This window comes from Spironucleus salmonicida, chromosome 4 (assembly GCF_000497125.1).
Source record: "Spironucleus salmonicida strain ATCC 50377 chromosome 4, whole genome shotgun sequence".
NCBI classification, from domain to species: Eukaryota; Fornicata; order Diplomonadida; family Hexamitidae; genus Spironucleus; species Spironucleus salmonicida.
This window is the reverse complement of record NC_090599.1, coordinates 1,635,537-1,661,932: the sequence shown is the minus strand read 5'-3', so window position 1 is coordinate 1,661,932 and position 26,396 is coordinate 1,635,537. Positions and strand designations below refer to the sequence as shown.

General features: G+C 35.7%; 9 protein-coding genes across 9 annotated transcripts; 5 read left to right on the top strand and 4 right to left on the bottom strand. All coding sequences in view use genetic code 6, as the record gives it.

Moving 5' to 3' along the window:
- Positions 1-2: 2 nt before the first annotated feature.
- On the top strand, positions 3-155 carry SS50377_24554 (uncharacterized protein; the record flags this gene model as incomplete). The annotated part of the gene is made up of 1 exon (XM_067908395.1): positions 3-155. One exon carries the CDS (start codon positions 3-5, stop codon positions 153-155), a length of 153 nt encoding a protein of 50 aa, XP_067765369.1.
- A 10,186-nt stretch (positions 156-10,341) lies between these two features.
- On the bottom strand, positions 10,342-11,163 carry SS50377_24553 (uncharacterized protein; the record flags this gene model as incomplete). Its single annotated transcript, XM_067908394.1, has 1 exon — positions 10,342-11,163. One exon carries the CDS (start codon positions 11,161-11,163, stop codon positions 10,342-10,344), a length of 822 nt encoding a protein of 273 aa, XP_067765368.1.
- Positions 11,164-11,762: 599 nt separating this feature from the next.
- On the bottom strand, positions 11,763-13,139 carry SS50377_24552 (uncharacterized protein; the record flags this gene model as incomplete). Its single annotated transcript, XM_067908393.1, has 1 exon — positions 11,763-13,139. One exon carries the CDS (start codon positions 13,137-13,139, stop codon positions 11,763-11,765), a length of 1,377 nt encoding a protein of 458 aa, XP_067765367.1.
- Positions 13,140-14,770: 1,631 nt separating this feature from the next.
- SS50377_24551 (Flavodoxin) lies at positions 14,771-15,220 on the top strand (the record flags this gene model as incomplete). Its single annotated transcript, XM_067908392.1, has 1 exon — positions 14,771-15,220. One exon carries the CDS (start codon positions 14,771-14,773, stop codon positions 15,218-15,220), a length of 450 nt encoding a protein of 149 aa, XP_067765366.1.
- A 447-nt stretch (positions 15,221-15,667) lies between these two features.
- Positions 15,668-21,307, bottom strand: SS50377_24550 (Intraflagellar transport protein 172; the record flags this gene model as incomplete). Its single annotated transcript, XM_067908391.1, has 1 exon — positions 15,668-21,307. The coding sequence occupies one exon, from the start codon at positions 21,305-21,307 to the stop codon at positions 15,668-15,670; it is 5,640 nt and encodes a 1,879-aa protein (XP_067765365.1).
- Positions 21,308-21,548: 241 nt separating this feature from the next.
- On the top strand, positions 21,549-22,142 carry SS50377_24549 (putative Transcriptional repressor NOT4Hp; the record flags this gene model as incomplete). Its single annotated transcript, XM_067908390.1, has 1 exon — positions 21,549-22,142. One exon carries the CDS (start codon positions 21,549-21,551, stop codon positions 22,140-22,142), a length of 594 nt encoding a protein of 197 aa, XP_067765364.1.
- Positions 22,143-23,019: 877 nt separating this feature from the next.
- Positions 23,020-23,901, bottom strand: SS50377_24548 (uncharacterized protein; the record flags this gene model as incomplete). The annotated part of the gene is made up of 1 exon (XM_067908389.1): positions 23,020-23,901. The coding sequence occupies one exon, from the start codon at positions 23,899-23,901 to the stop codon at positions 23,020-23,022; it is 882 nt and encodes a 293-aa protein (XP_067765363.1).
- Positions 23,902-23,960: 59 nt separating this feature from the next.
- On the top strand, positions 23,961-25,181 carry SS50377_24547 (uncharacterized protein; the record flags this gene model as incomplete). The annotated part of the gene is made up of 1 exon (XM_067908388.1): positions 23,961-25,181. One exon carries the CDS (start codon positions 23,961-23,963, stop codon positions 25,179-25,181), a length of 1,221 nt encoding a protein of 406 aa, XP_067765362.1.
- Positions 25,182-25,229: 48 nt separating this feature from the next.
- Positions 25,230-26,390, top strand: SS50377_24546 (Ubiquitin carboxyl-terminal hydrolase family protein; the record flags this gene model as incomplete). The annotated part of the gene is made up of 1 exon (XM_067908387.1): positions 25,230-26,390. One exon carries the CDS (start codon positions 25,230-25,232, stop codon positions 26,388-26,390), a length of 1,161 nt encoding a protein of 386 aa, XP_067765361.1.
- Positions 26,391-26,396: the final 6 nt, after the last annotated feature.

Sequence of the window (26,396 nt, the reverse complement as noted above, 5' to 3'; positions counted from 1 at the left end):
GCATGATCCCACGCATCCCTATCGTTACTAGATGCAATAAGTACCATCTTCTGCTGATTTCGCTGCTCTTCAGTAAAACTCATCCTAGCGAGTCGTCGTTACCATTTAAAACTCATCCATCCCTATGCTTCTGTCTTAAGCAGCATACCGAGTGAGACTGCAGAATACCATTTTTGATAGATTATGCATCATCCTGGTATTAAAGATAGAATACAACCAGTATTCGGCATAGCCTGTGCTTGCATTACTAGTGAGAATACCCTTCCTAGTGTACCTTGTACCTAGGTTAATAAGTGAATATGTATTAGTAAGTATAGTAGTATATTCTATAAATACAATAGTATATACTAAATATCCTTACAAGCACCACTCCCAATGCATATATACTACTAAACTCCATTTAAGCTATTACTATATATACTATAGTATTGTATTGTCATCAATCACTACGCCAGTACCACTCATGCCTGCCTTGGTGCTATCTATGGAGCTACTTGGGGTACCAGTACTGGTGGTACCCACTTCAGTAGCAGGCAGGTACTACACATAGAATACAAGCAGTCTTCGGCATAGCCTGTGCTTGCATTACTAGTGAGAATACCCTTCCTAGTGTACCTTGTACCTAGGTTAATAAGTGAATATGTATTAGTAAGTATAGTAGTATATTCTATAAATACAATAGTATATACTAAATATCCTTACAAGCACCACTCCCAATGCATATATACTACTAAACTCCATTTAAGCTATTACTATATATACTATAGTATTGTATTGTCATCAATCACTACGCCAGTACCACTCATGCCTGCCTTGGTGCTATCTATGGAGCTACTTGGGGTACCAGTACTGGTGGTACCCACTTCAGTAGCAGGCAGGTACTACACATAGAATACAATCAGTATTCGGCATAACCTGTGCTTGCATTACTAGTAAGAATACCCTTCCTAGTGTACCTTGTACCTAGGTTAATAAGTGAATATGTATTAGTAAGTATAGTAGTATATTATATAAGTACAATAGTAATATACTAAATATCCTTATAGGCACCACTCCCAATGCATATATACTACTAAACTCCAATTAAGATATTACTATATATACTATAGTATTGCATACTCATCAAGCACTATCCCAGTACCACTCATGCCTGCCTTGGTGCTGTCTATGGAGCTACTTGGGGTACCGTACTAGTGGTACCCACTTCAGTAGCAGCCAGTTATGCCAAATATGAAGAGTAAACCATTATTCACTATGCCAACAGCCGCAACTCAGCCTCGTAGCACCAAGATGTGGAAGGCCTAAGCTAGCATAAGTTCAGTCCTATTCTTGCTAAATTATGATATTGCTACCTCGCTGGGTCCTGACCACCAGCTAGCGCCATCTCGTCACCCTAATAGCCACACTCTCGCTGACCTGGCTTTGGTAAAACTCATCCTGCGAGTCGTCGTTACCATTTAAAACTCATCCATCCCTATGCTTCTGTCTTAAGCAGCATACCGAGTGAGACTGCAGAATACCATTTTTGATAGATTATGCATCATGCGGGTATTAAAGATAAAATACAAGCAGTCTTCGGCATAGCCTGTGCTTGCATTACTAGTGAGAATAGCCTTCTTAGTGTACTTTGCACCTGGGCTCATAAGTGAATATATATTAGTAAGCATAGTAGTATATTATATAAATACAATAGTATATACTAAATATCCTTACAAGCACCACTCCCAATGCATATATACTACTAAACTCCATTTAAGCTATTACTATATATACTATAGTATTGTATTGTCATCAAGCACTATCCCAGTACCACTCATGCCTGCCTTGGTGCTGTCTATGGAGCTACTTGGGGTACCAGTACTGGTGGTACCCACTTCAGTAGCAGGCAGGTACTACACATAGAATACAATCAGTCTTCGGCATAGCCTGTGCTTGCATTACTAGTGAGAATACCCTTCCTAGTGTACCTTGTACCTAGGTTAATAAGTGAATATGTATTAGTAAGTATAGTAGTATATTCTATAAATACAATAGTATATACTAAATATCCTTACAAGCACCACTCCCAATGCATATATACTACTAAACTCCATTTAAGCTATTACTATATATACTATAGTATTGTATTGTCATCAATCACTACGCCAGTACCACTCATGCCTGCCTTGGTGCTATCTATGGAGCTACTTGGGGTACCAGTACTGGTGGTACCCACTTCAGTAGCAGGCAGGTACTACACATAGAATACAAGCAGTCTTCGGCATAGCCTGTGCTTGCATTACTAGTGAGAATACCCTTCCTAGTGTACCTTGTACCTAGGTTAATAAGTGAATATGTATTAGTAAGTATAGTAGTATATTCTATAAATACAATAGTATATACTAAATATCCTTACAAGCACCACTCCCAATGCATATATACTACTAAACTCCATTTAAGCTATTACTATATATACTATAGTATTGCATACTCATCAAGCACTATCCCAGTACCACTCATGCCTGCCTTGGTGCTGTCTATGGAGCTACTTGGGGTACCAGTACTGGTGGTACCCACTTCAGTAGCAGGCAGGTACTACACATAGAATACAAGCAGTCTTCGGCATAGCCTGTGCTTGCATTACTAGTGAGAATACCCTTCCTAGTGTACCTTGTACCTAGGTTAATAAGTGAATATGTATTAGTAAGTATAGTAGTATATTCTATAAATACAATAGTATATACTAAATATCCTTACAAGCACCACTCCCAATGCATATATACTACTAAACTCCATTTAAGCTATTACTATATATACTATAGTATTGTATTGTCATCAATCACTACGCCAGTACCACTCATGCCTGCCTTGGTGCTGTCTATGGAGCTACTTGGGGTACCGTACTAGTGGTACCCACTTCAGTAGCAGCCAGTTATGCCAAATATGAAGAGTAAGCCATTATTCACTATGCCAACAGCCGCAACTCAGCCTCGTAGCACCAAAATGTGGAAGGCCTAAGCTAGCATAAGTTCAACCCTGCTCCCGATAAATTATGATATTGCTACCTCGCTGGGTCCTGACTACCAGCTAGCGCCATCTCGTCACCCTGATAGCCACACTCTCGCTGACCTGGCTTTGGTAAAACTCATCCTGCGAGTCGTCGTTACCATTTAAAACTCATCCATCCCTATGCTTCTGTCTTAAGCAGCATACCGAGTGAGACTGCAGAATACCATTTTTGATAGATTATGCATCATCCTGGTATTAAAGATAGAATACAACCAGTATTCGGCATAGCCTGTGCTTGCATTACTAGTGAGAATACCCTTCCTAGTGTACCTTGTACCTAGGTTAATAAGTGAATATGTATTAGTAAGTATAGTAGTATATTCTATAAATACAATAGTATATACTAAATATCCTTACAAGCACCACTCCCAATGCATATATACTACTAAACTCCATTTAAGCTATTACTATATATACTATAGTATTGTATTGTCATCAATCACTACGCCAGTACCACTCATGCCTGCCTTGGTGCTATCTATGGAGCTACTTGGGGTACCAGTACTGGTGGTACCCACTTCAGTAGCAGGCAGGTACTACACATAGAATACAAGCAGTCTTCGGCATAGCCTGTGCTTGCATTACTAGTGAGAATACCCTTCCTAGTGTACCTTGTACCTAGGTTAATAAGTGAATATGTATTAGTAAGTATAGTAGTATATTCTATAAATACAATAGTATATACTAAATATCCTTACAAGCACCACTCCCAATGCATATATACTACTAAACTCCATTTAAGCTATTACTATATATACTATAGTATTGTATTGTCATCAATCACTACGCCAGTACCACTCATGCCTGCCTTGGTGCTGTCTATGGAGCTACTTGGGGTACCGTACTAGTGGTACCCACTTCAGTAGCAGCCAGTTATGCCAAATATGAAGAGTAAGCCATTATTCACTATGCCAACAGCCGCAACTCAGCCTCGTAGCACCAAGATGTGGAAGGCCTAAGCTAGCATAAGTTCAACCCTGCTCCCGATAAATTATGATATTGCTACCTCGCTGGGTCCTGACTACCAGCTAGCGCCATCTCGTCACCCTGATAGCCACACTCTCGCTGACCTGGCTTTGGTAAAACTCATCCTGCGAGTCGTCGTTACCATTTAAAACTCATCCATCCCTATGCTTCTGTCTTAAGCAGCATACCGAGTGAGACTGCAGAATACCATTTTTGATAGATTATGCATCATCCTGGTATTAAAGATAGAATACAACCAGTATTCGGCATAGCCTGTGCTTGCATTACTAGTGAGAATACCCTTCCTAGTGTACCTTGTACCTAGGTTAATAAGTGAATATGTATTAGTAAGTATAGTAGTATATTCTATAAATACAATAGTATATACTAAATATCCTTACAAGCACCACTCCCAATGCATATATACTACTAAACTCCATTTAAGCTATTACTATATATACTATAGTATTGTATTGTCATCAATCACTACGCCAGTACCACTCATGCCTGCCTTGGTGCTATCTATGGAGCTACTTGGGGTACCAGTACTGGTGGTACCCACTTCAGTAGCAGGCAGGTACTACACATAGAATACAAGCAGTCTTCGGCATAGCCTGTGCTTGCATTACTAGTGAGAATACCCTTCCTAGTGTACCTTGTACCTAGGTTAATAAGTGAATATGTATTAGTAAGTATAGTAGTATATTCTATAAATACAATAGTATATACTAAATATCCTTACAAGCACCACTCCCAATGCATATATACTACTAAACTCCATTTAAGCTATTACTATATATACTATAGTATTGTATTGTCATCAATCACTACGCCAGTACCACTCATGCCTGCCTTGGTGCTGTCTATGGAGCTACTTGGGGTACCGTACTAGTGGTACCCACTTCAGTAGCAGCCAGTTATGCCAAATATGAAGAGTAAGCCATTATTCACTATGCCAACAGCCGCAACTCAGCCTCGTAGCACCAAGATGTGGAAGGCCTAAGCTAGCATAAGTTCAACCCTGCTCCCGATAAATTATGATATTGCTACCTCGCTGGGTCCTGACTACCAGCTAGCGCCATCTCGTCACCCTGATAGCCACACTCTCGCTGACCTGGCTTTGGTAAAACTCATCCTGCGAGTCGTCGTTACCATTTAAAACTCATCCATCCCTATGCTTCTGTCTTAAGCAGCATACCGAGTGAGACTGCAGAATACCATTTTTGATAGATTATGCATCATCCTGGTATTAAAGATAGAATACAACCAGTATTCGGCATAGCCTGTGCTTGCATTACTAGTGAGAATACCCTTCCTAGTGTACCTTGTACCTAGGTTAATAAGTGAATATGTATTAGTAAGTATAGTAGTATATTCTATAAATACAATAGTATATACTAAATATCCTTACAAGCACCACTCCCAATGCATATATACTACTAAACTCCATTTAAGCTATTACTATATATACTATAGTATTGTATTGTCATCAAGCACTATCCCAGTACCACTCATGCCTGCCTTGGTGCTGTCTATGGAGCTACTTGGGGTACCAGTACTGGTGGTACCCACTTCAGTAGCAGGCAGGTACTACACATAGAATACAATCAGTATTCGGCATAACCTGTGCTTGCATTACTAGTAAGAATACCCTTCCTAGTGTACCTTGTACCTAGGTTAATAAGTGAATATGTATTAGTAAGTATAGTAGTATATTCTATAAATACAATAGTATATACTAAATATCCTTACAAGCACCACTCCCAATGCATATATACTACTAAACTCCATTTAAGCTATTACTATATATACTATAGTATTGTATTGTCATCAATCACTACGCCAGTACCACTCATGCCTGCCTTGGTGCTGTCTATGGAGCTACTTGGGGTACCGTACTAGTGGTACCCACTTCAGTAGCAGCCAGTTATGCCAAATATGAAGAGTAAACCATTATTCACTATGCCAACAGCCGCAACTCAGCCTCGTAGCACCAAGATGTGGAAGGCCTAAGCTAGCATAAGTTCAGTCCTATTCTTGCTAAATTATGATATTGCTACCTCGCTGGGTCCTGACCACCAGCTAGCGCCATCTCGTCACCCTAATAGCCACACTCTCGCTGACCTGGCTTTGGTAAAACTCATCCTGCGAGTCGTCGTTACCATTTAAAACTCATCCATCCCTATGCTTCTGTCTTAAGCAGCATACCGAGTGAGACTGCAGAATACCATTTTTGATAGATTATGCATCATGCGGGTATTAAAGATAAAATACAAGCAGTCTTCGGCATAGCCTGTGCTTGCATTACTAGTGAGAATAGCCTTCTTAGTGTACTTTGCACCTGGGCTCATAAGTGAATATATATTAGTAAGCATAGTAGTATATTATATAAATACAATAGTATATACTAAATATCCTTACAAGCACCACTCCCAATGCATATATACTACTAAACTCCAATTAAGATATTACTATATATACTATAGTATTGCATACTCATCAAGCACTATCCCAGTACCACTCATGCCTGCCTTCGTGCTGTCTATGGAGCTACTTGGGGTACCGTACTAGTGGTACCCAGTTCAGTAGCAGGCAGCTATGCCAAATATGAAGGTTAAGCCATTATTCACTATGCCAACAGCATCGACTCAGCCTCGTAGCACCAAAATGTGGAAGGCCTAAGCTAGCATAATCTCAGTCCTGTTCTTAATAAATTATGATATTGCTACCTCGCTGGGTCCTGACTACCAGCTAGCGCCATCTCGTCACCCTGATAGCCACACTCTCGCTGACCTCGCTTTGGTAAAACTCATCCTGCGAGTCGTCGTTACCATTTAAAACTCATCCATCCCTATGCTTCTGTCTTAAGCAGCATACCGGGTGAGACTGCAGAGTATCATGTTTGATAGATTATGCATCATGCGGGTATTAAAGATAAAATACAAGCAGTCTTCGGCATAGCCTGTGCTTGCATTACTAGTGAGAATAGCCTTCTTAGTGTACTTTGCACCTGGGCTCATAAGTGAATATATATTAGTAAGCATAGTAGTATATTCTATAAATACAATAGTAATATGCTAAATATCCTTATAAGCACCACTCCCAATGCATATATACTACTAAACTCCATTTAAGATATTACTATATATACTATAGTATTGCATACTCATCAAGCACTATCCCAGTACCACTCACGCCTGCCTTGGTGCTGTCTATGGAGCTACTTGGGGTACCGTACTAGTGGTACCCACTTCAGTAGCAGCCACCTATGCCAAATATGAAGAGTAAACCATTATTCAGTATGCCAACAGCATCGACTCAGCCTCGTAGCACCAAAATGTGGAAGTCCTAAGCTAGCATAAGTTCAACCCTGCTCTCGATAAATTACGTTATTGCTGCTACCTCGCTGGATCCTGACCACCAGCTAGCGCTATCCTCGCCACCGGCTAAAGCAAACATTAGAAAGCCAGCTGATACCTTTATGTCCAAACTTCCCAGCCATTTATTCTTACAGGCGTGCTAAGTGCCTACTGGCAGAACCATACTCCCCATCTAGCATATCCGCTTCGCTAAGTTCTACCCATATATTAAATATATGTGGTATTGATATGTGAAAGGTAATGTAGAATTACTGCTAGTATTACTACTATAAGAACTTACTACCACCATTGTACCGAAAGTGTTATTTAATAGCAGAATACACTAAGTCCAATATTGTGCTTCCATGCCCAAGAATGTAGGACCCAATATCAAAACTTATTGGCAACCGAGGCATCGTCTTGTACTTAACGAAATAGGTGCTTGCAATACATTTGATGCCTAAAACCTCCCAGTAATGCTGTAGCGAAATAGAACGATTAGCTCTATACGCAAGTTTTCATATCCATCGAACCCATCAGAAGCTAAACTATAGTATGCTCGCTCGGGACATGATATCCATATGCAATTTTAATCTCTTGTTTTTGACTTTCTGATTAACTTTCCCTTCTCCTCGCTGTATTAGATTGCTTTTGCGAACACAGTATCGTTTTTGTAGATATTATTATAACTAGATATATTCATACTAAATACTATTATAAATAGTTTAGGCTAGCAATATACTCCCTAACCTCGTTATATGCAAATTCGTCTAATAGAATATATTCCGATATGTTTCTATTGGGGTATAGTATAATGCGGCAGATGGGGATCCTTACCGTGCGATTAAATGTAGCTCTTCATTCGTGCTTTAATCTTACCCTAGCTCTTGCTAGCTAGCAACTAGCTGCTTGAGGACGCTAGCTAACTAACTTACCGAGCTTAGTATTTCACTAGTGCGTGCTAGCCTAGTATATCTATTATCATATATATCCTCTGGGCATAACCAATATAGGCTCAGTGCTAAAGTGTAAATAGTATATATTCTGCATTCTCTAAATTACATTATATATTTATACATTATATTCTATACAACTATCTCATATTCAAGTCAACAGTAATTTCTCCTTACTACTATATAGCATTTGAAGTATTAATGCCATTTTTGGCCTTAGTCCAAGCGAAAAGGACACCAAACTTGATCGCAAATTTGAAATTTACGCAAAAACTCTCCATAATGTCTATACTGACTACTGAAGTTGTTTACATTCCTCGTATTTCTCCAAAAAAACGACGTTAGCGCTATTCCGGATTTGACTCTATTTCATGAAAATATTTCATGATGCACGGATGTCTGGGTCCGTTTGGCAAATTCTACCTACTATTCAGTATTGATTTCGCTCGACTCCTGAAAGAGTCTCTCAGTAATGTTCTCAAAATATAAATTGAAGTCTACTATCTCGCTTTTTCGTTATGATATGGTAATAAACGTATTTGGAGTTGCTGGATGCGATTGGATGTGCCACACGTTTAAGTGATAGGCTTACGTGCTCTGGTTTGAAATTGTTCAGTGTACGGTTTAGGCTATTTTTGGTAATACTACAAAAATGGGGATTAGATGGTCTGATGCTTCTGGTGCAGTTATTGGGCATAATTCTACGAATTTTGACCAGTCAATGAGATTTATTGGATCTAGTAGACTCAGCGTAAATGAGTGTTTTTAAATGTGAATTGTAGGGTTGGAATATATGAGGTAATAAAAAATATAAGTGGAAAGTATCAGATATGCTTTTCTGAGGGATTATGACTTGAAAACAATACAAGTAGAGTTTATCGCCCACTTACTATGCATGCTGGTTATGATGTGTTATTTCGTATAATAGATGCTAATAATGAAATTTTGATGAAATAATAATCCTATAAATATTGAGGTTGGTGTAAACTTGATATTAAAACTTTCTAATCCAAAGAGTTATTTCATATCAATCGATACAATTTTGATAACGAGATTTAGATGATATTTAGTTTCACAAAATCCTCCTGCGATTGTTATTATTTCCATTGTATATGATAATTGGCCTATTGTTAAAAATATGAAAATTAGTATCATTAAGAGTATAATCATATACACACATACTCATTTTACAGTAAACTGTATAATCTAATTTCTTATTTTCCTTAATTCTTTATTCAATGTTGAGTCTAAGCAAAGTAAATTCTTATCCTCCTAATACTATATCTTTATTATATATTTTAATGAATAATATGAATAGACAATAAAAATTTGACACCTGATAAAATATATATTTGCATAAATAAATTACAGAATATATATTGTTATACGTATTTAGATTATTATATAATATAATTTCTTGAATTACCAATGGTAAGTTCTTTATTTTTGATAATATAAGAAATTGGAAATTCATATCACACGAAATAAGAAGTAATGATTCCTATCAAAAGTCGAGGGTCTAATATATTTGCTTGTGTATGTTAATTTCCTCACCATAAATATTTTTATTTATGAAAGTATATTTTTATTATGCTATGAATTCTTCTATCATTCTATTCTCCATCTCCTTAGTAGTTTTAAACGATTTATTTAAGCTATTATTTTTACTGTTAAAAATTAATTATCTAACATCACATTGGCCATGAAATTTTAAATTTGACTGAATAATTAATACCAAAATTATCACCCAAACTATGAATCTGAACCTTCATACTATCAAAATTTCACACATTCGCCATTATGTCCTATAATGAAAAATTTAACTGGGCTAAAATTTATATACCAAGCTACGCCTCTTAACGAAACTTACCATTATCTCCAATTTCTACTCCCCATAGCGCAGGAAAAGTTCGCCAGCCAGTTCGCTCTTAATTAAACTCAATTTTACCTCTAAACAACAAAAAAAATCCAAATAGCCCATTCAACGTTTCTCCCCCAAAATCTACACACTTATATCACTACCGCCCCACCGCGCGCTCGAGCAAACCGACGTCGCAGGCGCCGTCCGAATCGACTAGTACAGCGCTCAAATCCGCCATAATTAGCACCTCCCGGACGTCCGCGTTCCACCCGCCCAGAACCTGCAAATTCGGCCCGAATTTCCGGTGCAAAATCAGCCCCAGAAGCCGCTTTTCCTCTAAACTGAGCGCCCAGTCGCCCAGAGAACGCAGCGCAGCGAAGTCCCCGCCGTGCAGGCTCTGCGCCAGCCGCAGCGTCCTGCAGGGCGTGAAAAGCGGCACAAAGCGCTGGTCCAGAGCTATCAGTGCGACAATAAGCGCATCGCCGGCACCCTGGAAGTGCTTCTGGAAGTACGCCAGCAGCGCGGTTTTTGCGTCCTGCTGCTGCGTCGAAAATGCGCGAAGCAGCCCCGCACAGGCCTTGTAACGCTTGCGCTCAAGCGGCGATGCAGCCAGGTTAGGTGGCAGGGCAAGCTGGAAATGGAGCAGTTTCTCGTAGTTTTTTGCGTCTGCGGTGGGTAGAGTGAGCAGCTTCAGCGCATGGCACTGCTGCAGCGGATGCAGGTTCTGGGCCTGCAGAATGTGGTGAATTTTGCGCTTCAAAGGCTCGAAAAGGGTCAAGTTTGCCAAAATCCGGTAATCAGTGGTCTTGGTTAGCACGAAAATGGCGATTTTTAGGTTATTGAGAACAAGCGCGATTTTTGATAGCAGAAATAATTGGGATAGGGAAATTGTTGGTATGGAGAGCAGAAGAATTGCTGATTTCGTGTATTCTTGGCGCAGATAGTAACAATACGCTGTCGAAATAATGTTTGTCATTTTAGGAAGGGAAATGTAATATATAACGTAATAATAAGTACATTATATTAATAATGCAATGTATACTATTGTAGTGAGTGAGGATGGGTATGAACATTAATGGTAAGTGGATGATTACTAAAACCATAAGTGAAGGTGTTATTGTATGTGAAAATTTAGTATATTAAAGTAAATAAAAAGTTATAAAATCAATTATAAACTTGGTAAGATTGACTAATCCCGATAAAATGTAAATTTTATGTTGATAAAAAGTAAAATTCTATCGTGGTTTATTAGTAATTTTAATAAATTTTTATCCGTATCATCAATGTAAATTTAACAGAAATTTGAGTATTTTTAATTACTGTAAAATTATTTTTAGCTTATCGAATGAAGACAAGTTGATCTATTTTTCAAAAATCTAGAATAAAAATAAATCTTATTATAATAAATATCAACTTAATATGATAGTTTAACTGTCATATAATAACAAGCATAATGATATAATTGTTACATCTACTAAAGTTTTATCTTATTATAATAATTAAATTAATATTATATATTAATAACGTATTATTTTAAAAACCTATGTGTAAATAAAATCTATTGGAAAATACATGTCACTCGGCCCTTAAAAACTCCCTCACACCCTCAACTTTTCCAGCCACAAAAGTCTCCATACCATATTCACCCCCCACTGTTCTTTTAAGTCTACTAGCAAGAGTTCCTTCGCTTTTCCCATTTTTCAGATCTTTAACAGTTAAAAATTGACTTTTTGTTCTAGACATTCCTAAGTTATTCATGTCATCTGGTGTATGTTCTATTACTGCTACACTTTTCATCATAGAGAATCGTAACTCATTATCTTCGAAAACTGATGTATCGCAGTTTTAACTATTCATATCTATTATATTATGTATGTTCATTTCACTAAGTTAATTGCGTGCCGTCTCTGTAAAATCACTAAGCACTGAGAAATGCTGTAAATTGAGAACATTATCCTTTTTCATAAATTAACTTTAAATAAGAGATTTTTCTGGTAAAATTTCGTCAACTTTAGCTTATAAAATAATAATTTTTTAACTAATCAGAGCACCTATTTCGCCCATTTTTTAGTAAAATATCTAGTTTTTAAAATCTATATTCAAACTAGATTTGCTATCATTTTGCAACTTTGAAATAACTTCATTAGCTACGATCAACTATCCATTAAATACATCAGATAAGTTAATTTACTAGCTGTTCCGCTTATAAAGCTGACTTAAATGTAATAATTCATTTAGATTGACAGTTTCAGTCTACTACCTAGTTAAATCCAATTCGTTGAAATTGTAAAACTACTAGATTTTACTTATAGCACCAGCAAGCTCAGGCTTTAGATGTAATTCTTCTTCATTTATTTCTATGAAAGTTGTTCCGTTTCTGTGAAGATCTGCCATTTTTTGGTTCATTTTATCACTAATTTTTAAAAGAATTTCAAATTCTTCAGAAGATGAATTCAGCTCAGTTTTAAGAGTTAGAATTGTTGCATCATATGAGTCTGAAGTAAAATTTTAATTTAATGAGTGAAATGGTGAATTCTACGTTAATTCAAGTTCGCGAATAATTTATTGTGATTTAATGCGTAAAACAAATTTACTTAACTAATATAAAAGCTTAAGATTCTTGGCATTACCACTGCATAAATCACTTACTCCTGGAACTTCAAATTTTGCTTAGTTTTGAATCTCTGATAACCAAAGATGTGATATTTACCTAAATTTTACTGGGTCTGTAAGAGTTATTCTAGATTAGTTTTTGGAGGTAATTGAATGCTAAAATGCTATTTTTGACCGTTCCACATCTAGTTGAGATAGTAGAAAGTGAATTATTAATAGTCTCTATGCTGTGGGTCCACGAATTAGAAAATCTGGTGTAAATTTTAGGTTATATAATGTATCAAGAGGTAAATTGGGATTTTGTAGGAGGATAATATTTCTAAAGGCTGCAATATCCATCTTTTAAAATTTTAATATTGAATATATTATATATTTAATATTCACATAATTGCAAAGTTATAATTTAGTTAATATAAAACTAAAACTGGATAATCTTAAAAGCAAATGAATAAATAAAATTAATAGCATCAATCATATTTATAGAATATAGTATTATTGGAATAACTCATCATGAATGGGACAATTATTGTTCAGGAATATATTTTTTAATTTTGGACTGGCTAGTTTTATCTATGTTAACTAAAAATTACAGTATTATCATTACTTCATATTATTTATTTCATATTAATCTAAGCATCATTCTTATATTTAGTAAATATTATAAAGGTGCAATGATACTGTTAATTCTAACAAGTCTGTACTATTTATAATTACAAAATAATATTATAATTCAGAATAGATTCATATAATTCTATTTTTATAGTTTAATGCTATAATATAGTATCAACTTCCCTATTTAGATTAAATATAATATATGTTCAAATAAATAATTTCGTCCTAGTTTTTTGCTATTTTATATTTAATAACTTATATAACAAAAATATTTTGTATATATGTTTCTTTAAAATGCTAGTTTGTGGACTCATAAATCTCATATACAATAAATTAAAATAAATTATATAATAACATGTTATTAATCAGAAATAAATTAATAAGTAATAATTAAGAATGTGAAATAGCTATTATAATTAGTATGATAATGTCATATAGGTACTTTAAAGAGTTAATAATAGGTTTAATCTTGAAAACCGAAATTAAACCACATTATATTTGTTATATTAATTAGCAATAATATATGAAATATATTATATACAAAATAATGGGAACTCAATCGTCACTACCTTAACATTTACAGAAACAAATAATCCCTATTCTTGAGTAGTTTAATAATAATAATCTTAGCGAAATTTCGAATCTATATTAGTATATCTCTATGAACTAACGGCTGAATTTCTAAATGTTGTCATACTGTGCTACTTAAGCAAATATGAGCTAATAGATTATCTAGATATTTTAAAATTTCATTCATTTATAGGATATAACGTTCTAGTAGAATGAATTTGATCTTCTTATTAAGATTATACTTAATATTACCCGAAAATAAAGTATCAAATAATAAATACTTGGTTTTTCTTCTCTGACGAAGACCTTGTTATTAATTTACTGTTATTTTGTTATTGCTGAAAAAGATATCCAAAAAATTCAAGCTATTGTTTAAGAAATTTAAGTATTAGATATGTTAAATCTTGAAGATATAATAGAATAACTGTTAGAAAAAATTTTATGAAACATCAGGAAGTATTTGTTAAACGAAGGTATGATATAATTATTTTTATTAAATTACTCTGATATAGTCGTATACTTTATCTGGACCTCATTTATTTTATTTATCATCTATCTCTGATATTTTATAAGGATATTATCTTCTATTTTACTACACGAAACTAGCATAAAACGTATTAATTTAGTTGGTGCAAGGAATCTATTATATTGTGTAGATATTATATACTACTAAAATTATTTTTATTATAAACCAAATAAATCTAAAAAAAGAAATGATCGGATATACTTGATTAATAATCGGTTAGCATAACTAAAATAAAAATTTTGTAAAGTATACAGTACACAAAATGATTCAAATTATTTATTCATCCCAATTGGGGAAGACCAAGTCTGTAGCAAATAAGTTATTCAAATTATTAAAAGGAGCTAATATTAACGTTTCTGAACCTATTTCATCTAAAAATATAAAGTAGGAATAAATGAATTAAGATTTCATATATTTGACTTCAACATTTTTTGATGGTGACCATCCTTCTTCTGCAAGAAAAGGCGGGTTACTATTTGCATAAACTGATCAGTTAAAAGATTTAGTTAAACATAAAAAGTTTGCTGTATTTGGAATTGGAAGCTCCTCACATAAGAAATACAATTAGGCTAGCATCAATGCTGATAAAATATTTGCTTAGCTGGGAGGCCAGAGAATGATAGATCTAGTCAAATTTGACAGAGCATCAAAAGATAATATAGAAGATGTACTTAATAAGTGGGTTGAATCTATTTCCGAGAAGTTTAAGTGAACAAATAATTTTTATATTTAAAAAACTATATCATAATATCAGATTATTTTATATTTATAAGTAAATTACTAAAATCTTACAAATACTAAATTTATTTTGCTAACTAAAAATAAATTGATAAATTATATCAATTTATCTAAATTTTTTATTCAGTAGTACTACTTTTTTTCACTATAAACATTGTTTTATCATTTTAAAATTTGTATTTACTAGAGTGTGTTTTCTTAGCTATACAGAATCAGACTTAAATTTCCCCGAATATTAATATTATATGAAAATTATTCTATTATAATATTTCAAATTTTTCGTATAATTAGTACCTATTATTAATCTTGGTTATCATTTATAGAAATATAGTGTAGTTTAACATATTAAATATTATCTCTTATATTTGTCTTAAACCTGTTAAGATCAAAATATATCTAATTAAAAAAAATGCAGATATCATCACTTGCTCATAGGGTTTGCCATCTCACCACAAACTGGGCAACTCTTAGTTTTCTAGATATAGTTGTTCCATGGTGCTGGGCGGGCATACGAATGGCAGACATTACAAGCTGGCTGAGCAGGAATTGTCTTCAAATGTGCATTAATAACGTGTTGTCCAGTAATGCAACAAATTGGAGACGTATTTCTGCACTTTGTACAAGATGTAGCTCCTGTCCATCTGTCGCTTCCACAACCGTGAGGGCACGACTCTATAGGCAAGTCTTATTCAGCGTCCGCCTATTACACTGACATATTCATCACAAACCCACGAGCATCTTCTAAACTTGATTCGCCAATATAAGCTAATCTAGGAACAGAAACATCCCATGGAATACCAGTTTAGCGTATATCTGAAGCATCTAGATCTCCCGTTGTCTTGGCACCAGTTTGCTGGTGCTCAATAACGTCTAACAGACGGTTTAAGAATACAAAAGCCTAGCCTCCAAATGCGCGGCGGAAAGCTACCGCCTGAGGCGAAGTCTCGTTTTAGAGGAGTTGGTAAAACTTTTTACAGGTCAATCCTGCTAAAGCAAGACAGCGGTCTACAGGAATGATATCACAATAGCGCACTAACGAAGAGGTAATCTAACACTTCTCACGAAGCTGCTGGGGTGTGTTTGGATTAGATAATGACTATGCGCACTAAACAACTAAATGGATAGCATCAGTACATCTAGAAAGCTCAGCATCACCGGGGATAATAAGTATTTTGTTCTGGGAGGCAAGTTGCTGACCTTTCTAATTGGCCATGAGAGCTTGTCTGTACATAAGCAAAATGTTTCTAACTTTCTAGAAAATTCCATCTCTTTGGACTTCAAGCTTATTAACTCTGGAAATATAGTCATCTTCGGTGAATTCTAAACTGAGAACTGCTTTAGCTAGGGTAAGGAGATAGGCAGAGTTCATTTAACTGTTGAAAAGTGGGGAAATAGTTGATTTAGACTTATCGTTCTCGTTCATAAGTGTCTGCGGAACACCTTAGGAGAGATATGTGGCTGCGAGATAAACTGCTCTTTCTTCATTAGAAGGAATTGAGTTGAAATGAGGGATTAAAGACCCGATTATGGCGACATCGTCAGCTATATTTTAGTCCTAAACCGATTTTTAGAGTGCAAGATCAGATAATTGGTGGGCCCTCTTTAGTAAGAATTCCAAGAAAATCTCACCGCCAGATTTTGCGGCTTAGATTATCTAACCGCGAAGAGTGGTCGGGACTGGGCCGGTGTTCTATGGTTTCTATTCCTTCTTTCTGGTTTGAATGTCAGACATGTTTGGACCTGTCTAGCTTCCCGGTATAACCGCGCTCTCTTTAATCTTCTTGTTGTCTTAATCTGCGAATTCTTCGGAAATTTTAACAACCAAGTCTTGTCTTCCATTCTATTTAGCAATTTTAAGAGCCTCTTACCACATCTGACGCTTACTATATTGAGCAACTATGTCGTCAATTTAATCTAATTCTAAATAAAGTTGTTCAGCATCTTTATACTTGCCTTCGTCTAATAAAGCACGAGCGCGGCCCTCCTTAATCATGCGAATTGCTTGCTCCTTCTATTAACCACTAGGCATATTATTAGCGACACGCTCGGCGTCGAAAAAGCGCTTATGGTCAATGTACATGTGAAGCGCCTCGGCACTTCTTTATGCCATTGTATAAGCATGTTCAGCTTCCTAAAGCTTCATGTCTTATTCTAAAATCATGCCCTATCTGTACCAAATGTCTATCTTTGCAGTCTCCGGGTTTGCAGTATTTTCGGCTAATTGCATTGCAATAGCAAACATGCGTTGCTCTGTTGCTTTTATGATAGTCTACTCAAGTTTTCCTAGCTTAGAAATCAAAGAAATAACATTCTGCATCTATGAAGGTTGATTAGAAATCCACTAAATAGCTACGTTAACCAGCGTATCACCGTCGTTACACTTTTTAGCTAATTAAATGCTTTCTTCGTACATGTTTAAATTGTTGAATATTAATGTTGCTTCGGAAAGTGTTCTTTTCAATAAAGAATTTGCTTAAGCAGATTGCGATCTATTGATGTTTTGTTAGGATTCCATATATAATTCGACACACAAATCTCCTAAAAGATTTGCACAACCTCTCATGTCATTTTTAGCACGCTTGGCCTATGCTGCGAATTATAACACGTCTGGAAGACTCTTTACCTTTTGTTCTTTAGCGTAAACTACAAGCTCATCGTAAAGTTAGTTAGATTGTAATAATTCTATAACGTGCTCATGCATTCCAGCTGCTTAAAGAAGATCTCTAGCAGCCAAAACTCCGTGAACCGCTGACATATTTTCCATTCTTTACAAAACAGAAGCAGCCGAGATTGTAGAGTTGTTTTGAGTGTTGTAAGTGCGTTTTTGTTCTATCTAAATAAGACGTCTGGCTTCTTAGAGAAGTACATCAGCAACGTTGCTTCCTGGGAAGTTCTAAACGGCAAAGTTGACGCCTTCCTGGTATCTTCCGACTGACGTGAAGGCAGCAACTGCAAGAAGTGGAGTATCTGCAGAAGCAAACCATTTGACTGCTCCATCAATATCACCAGAAAGGAATTTTGCTTCGGCTAAACGTAAGCAAAGTTCGATGCTATTTTCAATTTAAGAGTTTTGAAGTAAACGCTCGGCGGTATCATAGTCATTAGCTTTCAATGCGGCATCTACTGCTCTACGTGTTTCTCTAGCCTCAATATAATGCTAAACTGCTTAATCATAATGTCCAGTTGTAACTAGCTGGTCAGCCCATTCTTTTTCGATGTAAATACATTCATTTGGAAGGGTTTGACGAGCGAGCGAAATAGCTTCTTAATAAGCAGCCCCTCTTCTGAATAATGCCAGAGCGCGCATTGAATCTTTAATTGGGGACATCTTACAGAGGTAAGCAGATTGAATAAAGTGGCCAGCCTACTCTAAATTAGATGCTAACGCTTCCACAGCATGTTGAGATAAACCGTCGGGATCTTGTTAAAGAATTCTGACACATAGCTCAAAAGCAGCTAAATAAGCTCTATCGTTCATCAAAAGCTCTAAGGCACCGCGGAAATCGCCTTTCTAGGCCTTGAGTTATGCCGCAAGTGTAGATTAGGAAGTCGAAATCAGCCAATCAATAGATTCTTAGTAAAGTTATTCTTTTTCGTTTTCATTGCAAATATGTTCGGCTCTATGGTACAGCTTCAATTCACGATACATTTTAAGAGCCTCTTCGTTTTTACCACATTAAACAATAAACTTTTCGTATCCATCCAGATCGCCTTTAATTAAACAGACCTAAGCCTCACAATAAGTTTATTAAACGTATTCTGATTCAAACTATTTTGAGTTTTGTTTTATTTCATTGAAAACTTATCTAGAATACTTTGAAAGTCCTAAATCTCCCAAAGCAGCATAACATCTGCTAACAACCATAAACTGATGCTATTGCAAAGCTAACTGACACAAACGCATCCACTAATTCTTATTAGTAGAATTAGATTTGGAAAGCAAAATACAAGCACCATTGACCTCTTATTTTTATAAAAGCATGTTGAACAAAAGAAGATCGCCGTCCAATTATAACTACAATTTTCTCTCCCCATCAGCACGCGAAACAATAGCAAAAATATTAGCTGCTTGGCGGGCTCCAGAAAGCGCCACCTGCGAAGAATCCAAATACTACAAGTTCCAGCCTCCATTATCTGTAGGAACCTGTAAAAGATCTGGTTTGTCATCAGAATCTCCCGGGTTATAGTAGACTAAAATAGGCGCGTCAGCCTACTCCTGGGCAACAATTACGTCAAATGGGCACGCCCAAACGATGATTCCATTACCTAAAGTAGGTGATAAATCAATCATTTTTTGAGTTTCAATTGAATAAATCAAAATTGCGCCAGAAACATCGCGAACCATTACGAATTTTCCCGTTGGGGACATGTCGATCCAGTCGATAATTCTTGTATGCTTGATTCTAGCAATAATCGAAATTGGCTCCGAAAAGTCATCAGCTTGATCTGGTGGAGTCAATTCAGTGATAACGAATTCCTGTCTATCTTCACCCAAATGGCTCACCAAAACGAATTTTCTTGAAGTGTCAAATTGTGGCGAGCACGAAATAACAGTTTTAGCAGCAAATGAGCACTACCTGATCGTTGTGAACATAATCGGCTGCTAATTGGCCAATTGTGGAAGGTAAATGACCGTAAACTCACCCAACTGCATATTTGCGACCACAAGAACGCGTTTTACGCCAACATCGAAATAGAGCTTATCAGCGTGTCCCAATTGGATCTGAATTTCCGAAATCATGTCCATTTCGAAGCTGTAAATGCAAATGCTGCGATCACCGTAACCGACCAAATACATCGATTAGCTCCAATTTCCGGTTTTCACGGCGTCCACAAATAGCGTTTTCGGGTACGATTTTATGCTCTTCATTTCCGTGCTTTGGCTCGCAAAAAGCTCTAAAACGCCGGCCTGCAAATTCAAGTTTTTGGAGTTGAAGTTTTTGAGCAAAAGCTGAGCTTTATTGGGCGCGGTGTTCGTGACGTCAACGCCGCAATATGTCGAACTGCTCAAACTCGGGCTCAGCATGTCAATTCCGCCGCTCGAGTTGCTGACGTTAATTTGGCTCGAATCGGGCTTCCAGACGAGCGCGGAAATCGTCGTTTGGGGCCCGTCTGCGAGGGCGATTTCGAGCGAACTGGAGAGGTCGCCAATGAGCGAAATGGGGTTCACGCTTTGGAGGCTTATGTAGTACACGCCGTAGCTGCACGCGATGAGCGCGCCGTTTCCAGCCGGATTTCCGACCGCGGAGGTGAAAATCGTGTGGTAGGGCGTCTTCACTTGCACTTGGGCGAGTGCCTGGCCCGTTTCGACGGCGTTTACGATGATTTTGCCGGTCGTGTCGCAGATTAGCAGGAATGGTTTGTCGACGTTTCTGGGTCTGAAAACTGCCGTTGCAGTTATGTTGGACTGGTGTCTGGAAGCGACTTTGAGGAGTTAATTTTCGCTTTCGTAGAGCGCTGAAATGCCGTTTTCGTTACAAATTACGACTGAGGAGTCAGAGACTCTCAAGATGCTATGAACTGGGGTTCCTGGCTGTCCTACCTGTAAATCGCAGGGAACCTGTTTGGTTTAGAGCAATTGCGTGAAGTTTTGGAAGCTGCAGAGTGGCTGGATCTGTTTTTTGGCTACATTTAGCTTGTAAACGCTGCCGTCGCAGCAGCCTGCAATAATGTCGCTTTGTAATGGATTGTCTTCGCTTCGCATCCAGCAAACTGCGGTTACAGATGCATGCACTGGGAAGCGGCTCGAAATTGACTTCTTTTCGAAATTTTTACCTACAGAAAATACGTATACCACACAATCGGACTAACCTGCTGCAAGGGCTGTTCCGTCGCTCGAAAAAGAGATTGAAGTAGGAATAAAGTTCTAATTAGGCTTTTAAAGGTCGAAACTTCGCATGCCAATTTTTTCAACGCGATCGCCGTTTTCGTTATAGAAGTGAATCTGACGGTCCAGAGATGCCGCCGCTAACTTCTTACCATCAGGTGACCAGTCCATTGATGATATGGAAGCAGCAAAAGTAGAGGTTGGCTATAGAGTTTAATTAAATTTTAACTGCATTTTAAGAAATTGGAGTGGGCAAGTCTTTAACATTAATACTATTATTATACTATTACATTTAAGAAATATGTGGAAGCAGTAGATTATTATAAAGTTATTCTTATTATATTAAGTTTAATATTAAATAATATTTTATATATCATGTAAAAATATAATATTCTATATATCGTTCAACGTAATGATGAAAATAAAAATAAAAACATTATTTCAATATAATATTATTATTTTTTCACTTTCGACAATGCTACTTAAATAATTTCTATTGCTTTCTTTATAATAGAAATAACTTATAAGAGTATCTCAGAAAAATTTAGTCTATGTCACAGGATTAGATCCAAGTTTAACTAATCTGTAGCTAGATTCTTACTAATTCTTCGGTTAATATGGAAAACTACAACGGATAACGCCTAACAAAATTCAAGGGGGTTCATAAATTTATGTACTGTATAAAGACGCTAACGATGCTCTTGATTGTATTCTATCAATCTCAGGATCATTTATTGGAGGACGACAAATTAAAGCATAATATGGAACTTCAAAATACTGCACGCATTATCTATAGAACTAGAAATGCTAGTTATAAGATTGTCCATTCTTACATGAATTTGTATCCCAATCTAGTGAAGATGACTATCCTTACTTACCTGATAACAGAAACCTATTTTTTGACAATAAAAAATAAACATAATCATTCCCATAATCATGGCTAAGAGTATAAAAACCACTACTATAAATAGATAACTCGAATTATCCTGATGATATTTTTAGGAAAACAGCACAGAAACTTTGTTTAAATAATATTGGTAATCAATTAATATTAACAGGTTGCAAATGACCATTGATTTAATAATTTTAAATAGATATATGCGTTGTTAGCAATTTAAGTTTTTATGTTTTAAATATTTTTGCATTTTATACTAAATATTATATCTATCTGCTATTTTCTTATCGTTTGTAAGTATTAATGTTACATTACCACATTTTTAAATGAATACTTGATTCCGAATTATCCTAAAATATATTAAATTCACAAATACAAGATTTCATCCTTATTAAAATATTTTTTTATAGCAAAACTGTTTTACAAAATACGTTTTGTATATACTATTAATACAGATATAGAATCTTTGTACATTATTTATATTTAATATAAAAATTATATCATCTAATATAGTAATATATTATTTTGTATAAATTAAACTTACAAGTTTATATTTACTAATTAAAGCTTATAACTGATATATAATTCGTTAGATAAAAATAAATAAAATAGAAATTTAAAAAAAATATAATTTTATCTTGTAATAATATTTTAGCCTCTTATTTAATTTTTAGAAAGTAATTGCTATTTCTCTTATTAGTAACTACAAATTAAAAACAAGATATCAATATTATAAATAACTTGATCAATGTCTTCACTTTTCTGCAAAATACTCATTTAAAAAATTTATATCTATACTAAGAATTAAAAATTTGATATTTTAACATAGCGATATACTCGTTCAATCCTTTTTTAATTACTCTATTTTTAGTATTAACTGGTATTAACAGATTATTTTAGTTTAGAATAAAAGTCTTATTAATATCACTTTATATTTAATTATAAATATCATCATTTGTTATTAAATTTATTCATACACACTATTATTATAAAACTAGATAATAATAATCTAAGTATATATAATTAAACGTAAAATTATAATATTATTCACTCACTACAAGTCTAACTAAACATCGATCTCAGATGGCTCATAATTTCCATTATATAGCTAATTTAACTTGTTAATCAATTATTAAATTTTAAAACCTCTTCCGTTTAGACTATTAATCGATTTATTATATTTATCTTCTAAGTTGGCTACTACTTTTTCTAACTAAATTAATTATTGATGGAATAAGTCAACCACTTAATCATCACAGTAATACAAGAATAATCTACTGCTTAAATCTTAATAATCTTCATTGATATAAATAATATCATTTAACTAATTAAAACTAGTTTTATATTTCAATTCAAAACTATCAATGATCTAGTTGATGATTTATTAAGCAGAATTACTAGATAGAAACTCCTTCTTAATAATATTTTCCCAATGAGTAGTACATATGTGCCCAGTTTAACACAACTGTTCTTGAATTATATTTTTAAAATTTAACTAAGTGAAGTTATTTTTCTACATAACTATTTCTTCCTAGAATAATGTAAGATCATGTCTAGTCTACATAATAGACCGCATCTTATAATGAAATTTTTCTAAAATATCTGTAAATGATTAATCTACTTTCATAATAAGCGATCTAGTGAGAATTTTCATGTCAAACCTCTTGCATAAACACGGCTTAGATTTAACTAATAACTTACCATAATGTGAGGTAGGTTATCTTTTTACTCGTCCAGGCATTCTAAAAAATGCATCACGCTAAATTGGGTTAATATACTCAAAGTTCATTTAGGTAATATCAAGCAAATTCTCAACTGGATCATCACATAAATGCAAAAAGACATCCTCATAAAGTACTGTGTCTTCTTTTTTGATATAATGTGTATTGATATTTGTATATGCCTCACTGCCAAAGACTTAGAGATCTGGCATATTTTCAACCATCTAATTTTTCCTATTAATTTTATATATTATATAATATCGTCTATAAAATGAAACGCATGAGTATGAGGGAGTTATAAATGGAAGTAGAGGAAGATAAGACAAACTTTCACATTCTACAATCATATTATGTACACTAGGTAGGTGAATAATTTGTTGGTTTTTAGTAAAATTATAAAGTATTCTTTGATGAAAGCTACAATTATATAAGAAAAGAAAAAATTGATTTCCCTTGCCAAAGTACTGATTTTGTATCAGTATTACAATTTCCCATCATTAGTCTTAATGAAAACTAGTATGTTATTTCACCCGCCTCAATAATCAACCCTAGTAAAGTATATCGGCTACAAAACTCAATTTTAACGGAATTAATTTAGCTTACCTTCACTGTTACCTAGGGGTTTGCCTATTGCTCATATCCTTAAAACTCACTGCTAATTCGCGATGACGATCTCCTGTATTACGAATTTGATTTAACAAGTTTGGAAATCAAACCTGCAAATAAACGTTTCAATTAGATAGATATGGATATCTTTAGACCAAATGATGACTTATTTTTGTTATAGAAACGCAGCCTCAGCATACTGCAAATTCAACTATCTGGAAAGGTGAAGAAAATAGAACTAAAAAATGGTTAGGATGACGGATTTTAGGCCGTTAGAAAAGTAGGCCAGATCCCAATTTCATGGATTTAAACATTTAAGACAATTTACCATTGTTAGAAGAGAAATCTATTGCTTTGTAAAGTTTATTTACATGGCGAGGATGTTATAAACTACATTGAATAGAAAAGATTAGTTTAGTAAAAGATTTAGCTAAACCCCGAGTTGTATGTTTCAAAAAAAATAATTGAGGAGCAATATGTAAAACAGATTGTACACACCACTGATGTAGATATATTTAAGTAAGATTTTACACCTGCTTTAATGCCTAGCAAAGACTCTTAAGTATTAATTGAGAGAACAGATCCTAGAATGTGTGTTTACATTTCAAATCTAAAATTTTATCAAGACTTACGATCACTGTATGAAAAAGGGCTTCTGTTAATCGATCTGATCAGCAGCGAAATGTTTTTATTTGATAATTCAATTGAAGTATTTACCCTAGATACCAGGCTAGAAGAACGGATATAAATTTTATACAGAGATGAGAAACTAGTATAATTTATCCGTGCCTACTTCCCTCATTTTTAGTTTCCGGATGAAATGCTTGACAAACAAATCGAAACAACCTTTCAACGTCATAATTCATTAAACGAACTTCCATAGTGAAAATTGATTATTATATATTAAAATAATAATTTTTCTACTGCACCTCTAATGTCGGATATCAATTTGAAAGTCTTCTTTAAGAACAACCCTTTCGATATAACGATTTCCAGCGATGAAACCGTCGAAACTCTAGCAGTTATGCTTTCCTCAATCTCAGAACTCGACATAGAGTACTAGATCTTAATTTCCGAAACTTCCCCATCCCCTTTGCAGCTCTAGGACACACTAGCGTCATACAACATATAAAACGGCTCTAAATTGATCCTCCTCGGCAACGCGCAGTCAGCAGCTGATCCAGCATAGAAACTGACAGCAAATCAGCTTGAAAACGTCCGCCGCTCGATGTACAAGAACCGCCCCGTAGGCATGTCCAACGACGGAAACCTGTGCTACCTGGCTTCTGCAGTACAGGTGCTGACTGCTATTTCGCCCCTTGCTGGTGGGCTCGCGGAAGCGCGCGATTCGGGATCTACATTGGCCGCTGCCGTCTGCAAGACAATAAAACAGCTGGGAGCCCGGGAAACGGTCCAGTAAACTGCCCCTCTGGGTGACTCGCTGCGCGGGAAGCACCCGCAGTTTGCGTTGGGGAAGCAGTAAGATGCTCAGGAAGCACTGTTCCTAATTGAACGGGAGCTGGAGGACGATCTGAACCTAGCTGCAAAAGGAGTGGGATTTGCGGCGCAGCTTAGCGGCTTCCTAGAGACGCGCAAGCTGAACGAGCTCTTCGAGTGCCAATTTGGTGAAGAAAAAGAAACGTTTTTGCGCGTTCCCGTAAAAGCTATGAACACGGTAGAAGAGACAATCTCAGCGATGCTGGGCGATAAGCTTTTCGGGAGACTGCCTGGAATTTTGCAAATTCAGCTGATGCGCTTTGCGCAGAGTGGCGAAACACTGCAAAAGATCACCAGAAAAATCGCGTTCGCACCAGAAATGTCTATGTAGGAGTTCTGCGGACCAGATTGCACAGTTACCAGTTTCAATCCTGCGTAGCCGTTATATCACTTGAAAGCAGTAATTTGTCATAAGGGGCTATCCGTTGACGGAGGGCATTATATCACTTACGCCAAGCACGGAAAAGTGTGGTATCAGTTCGATGATGCAATTGTTTAATAGGTTGACGAAATAACAGTTCTGGCAACTGCTGGATCAGCCGGGGAGGGATTCACCGCGTACGTTTTGATATACTGCGTCGAAGAGCTAATGATATGAAGGCAA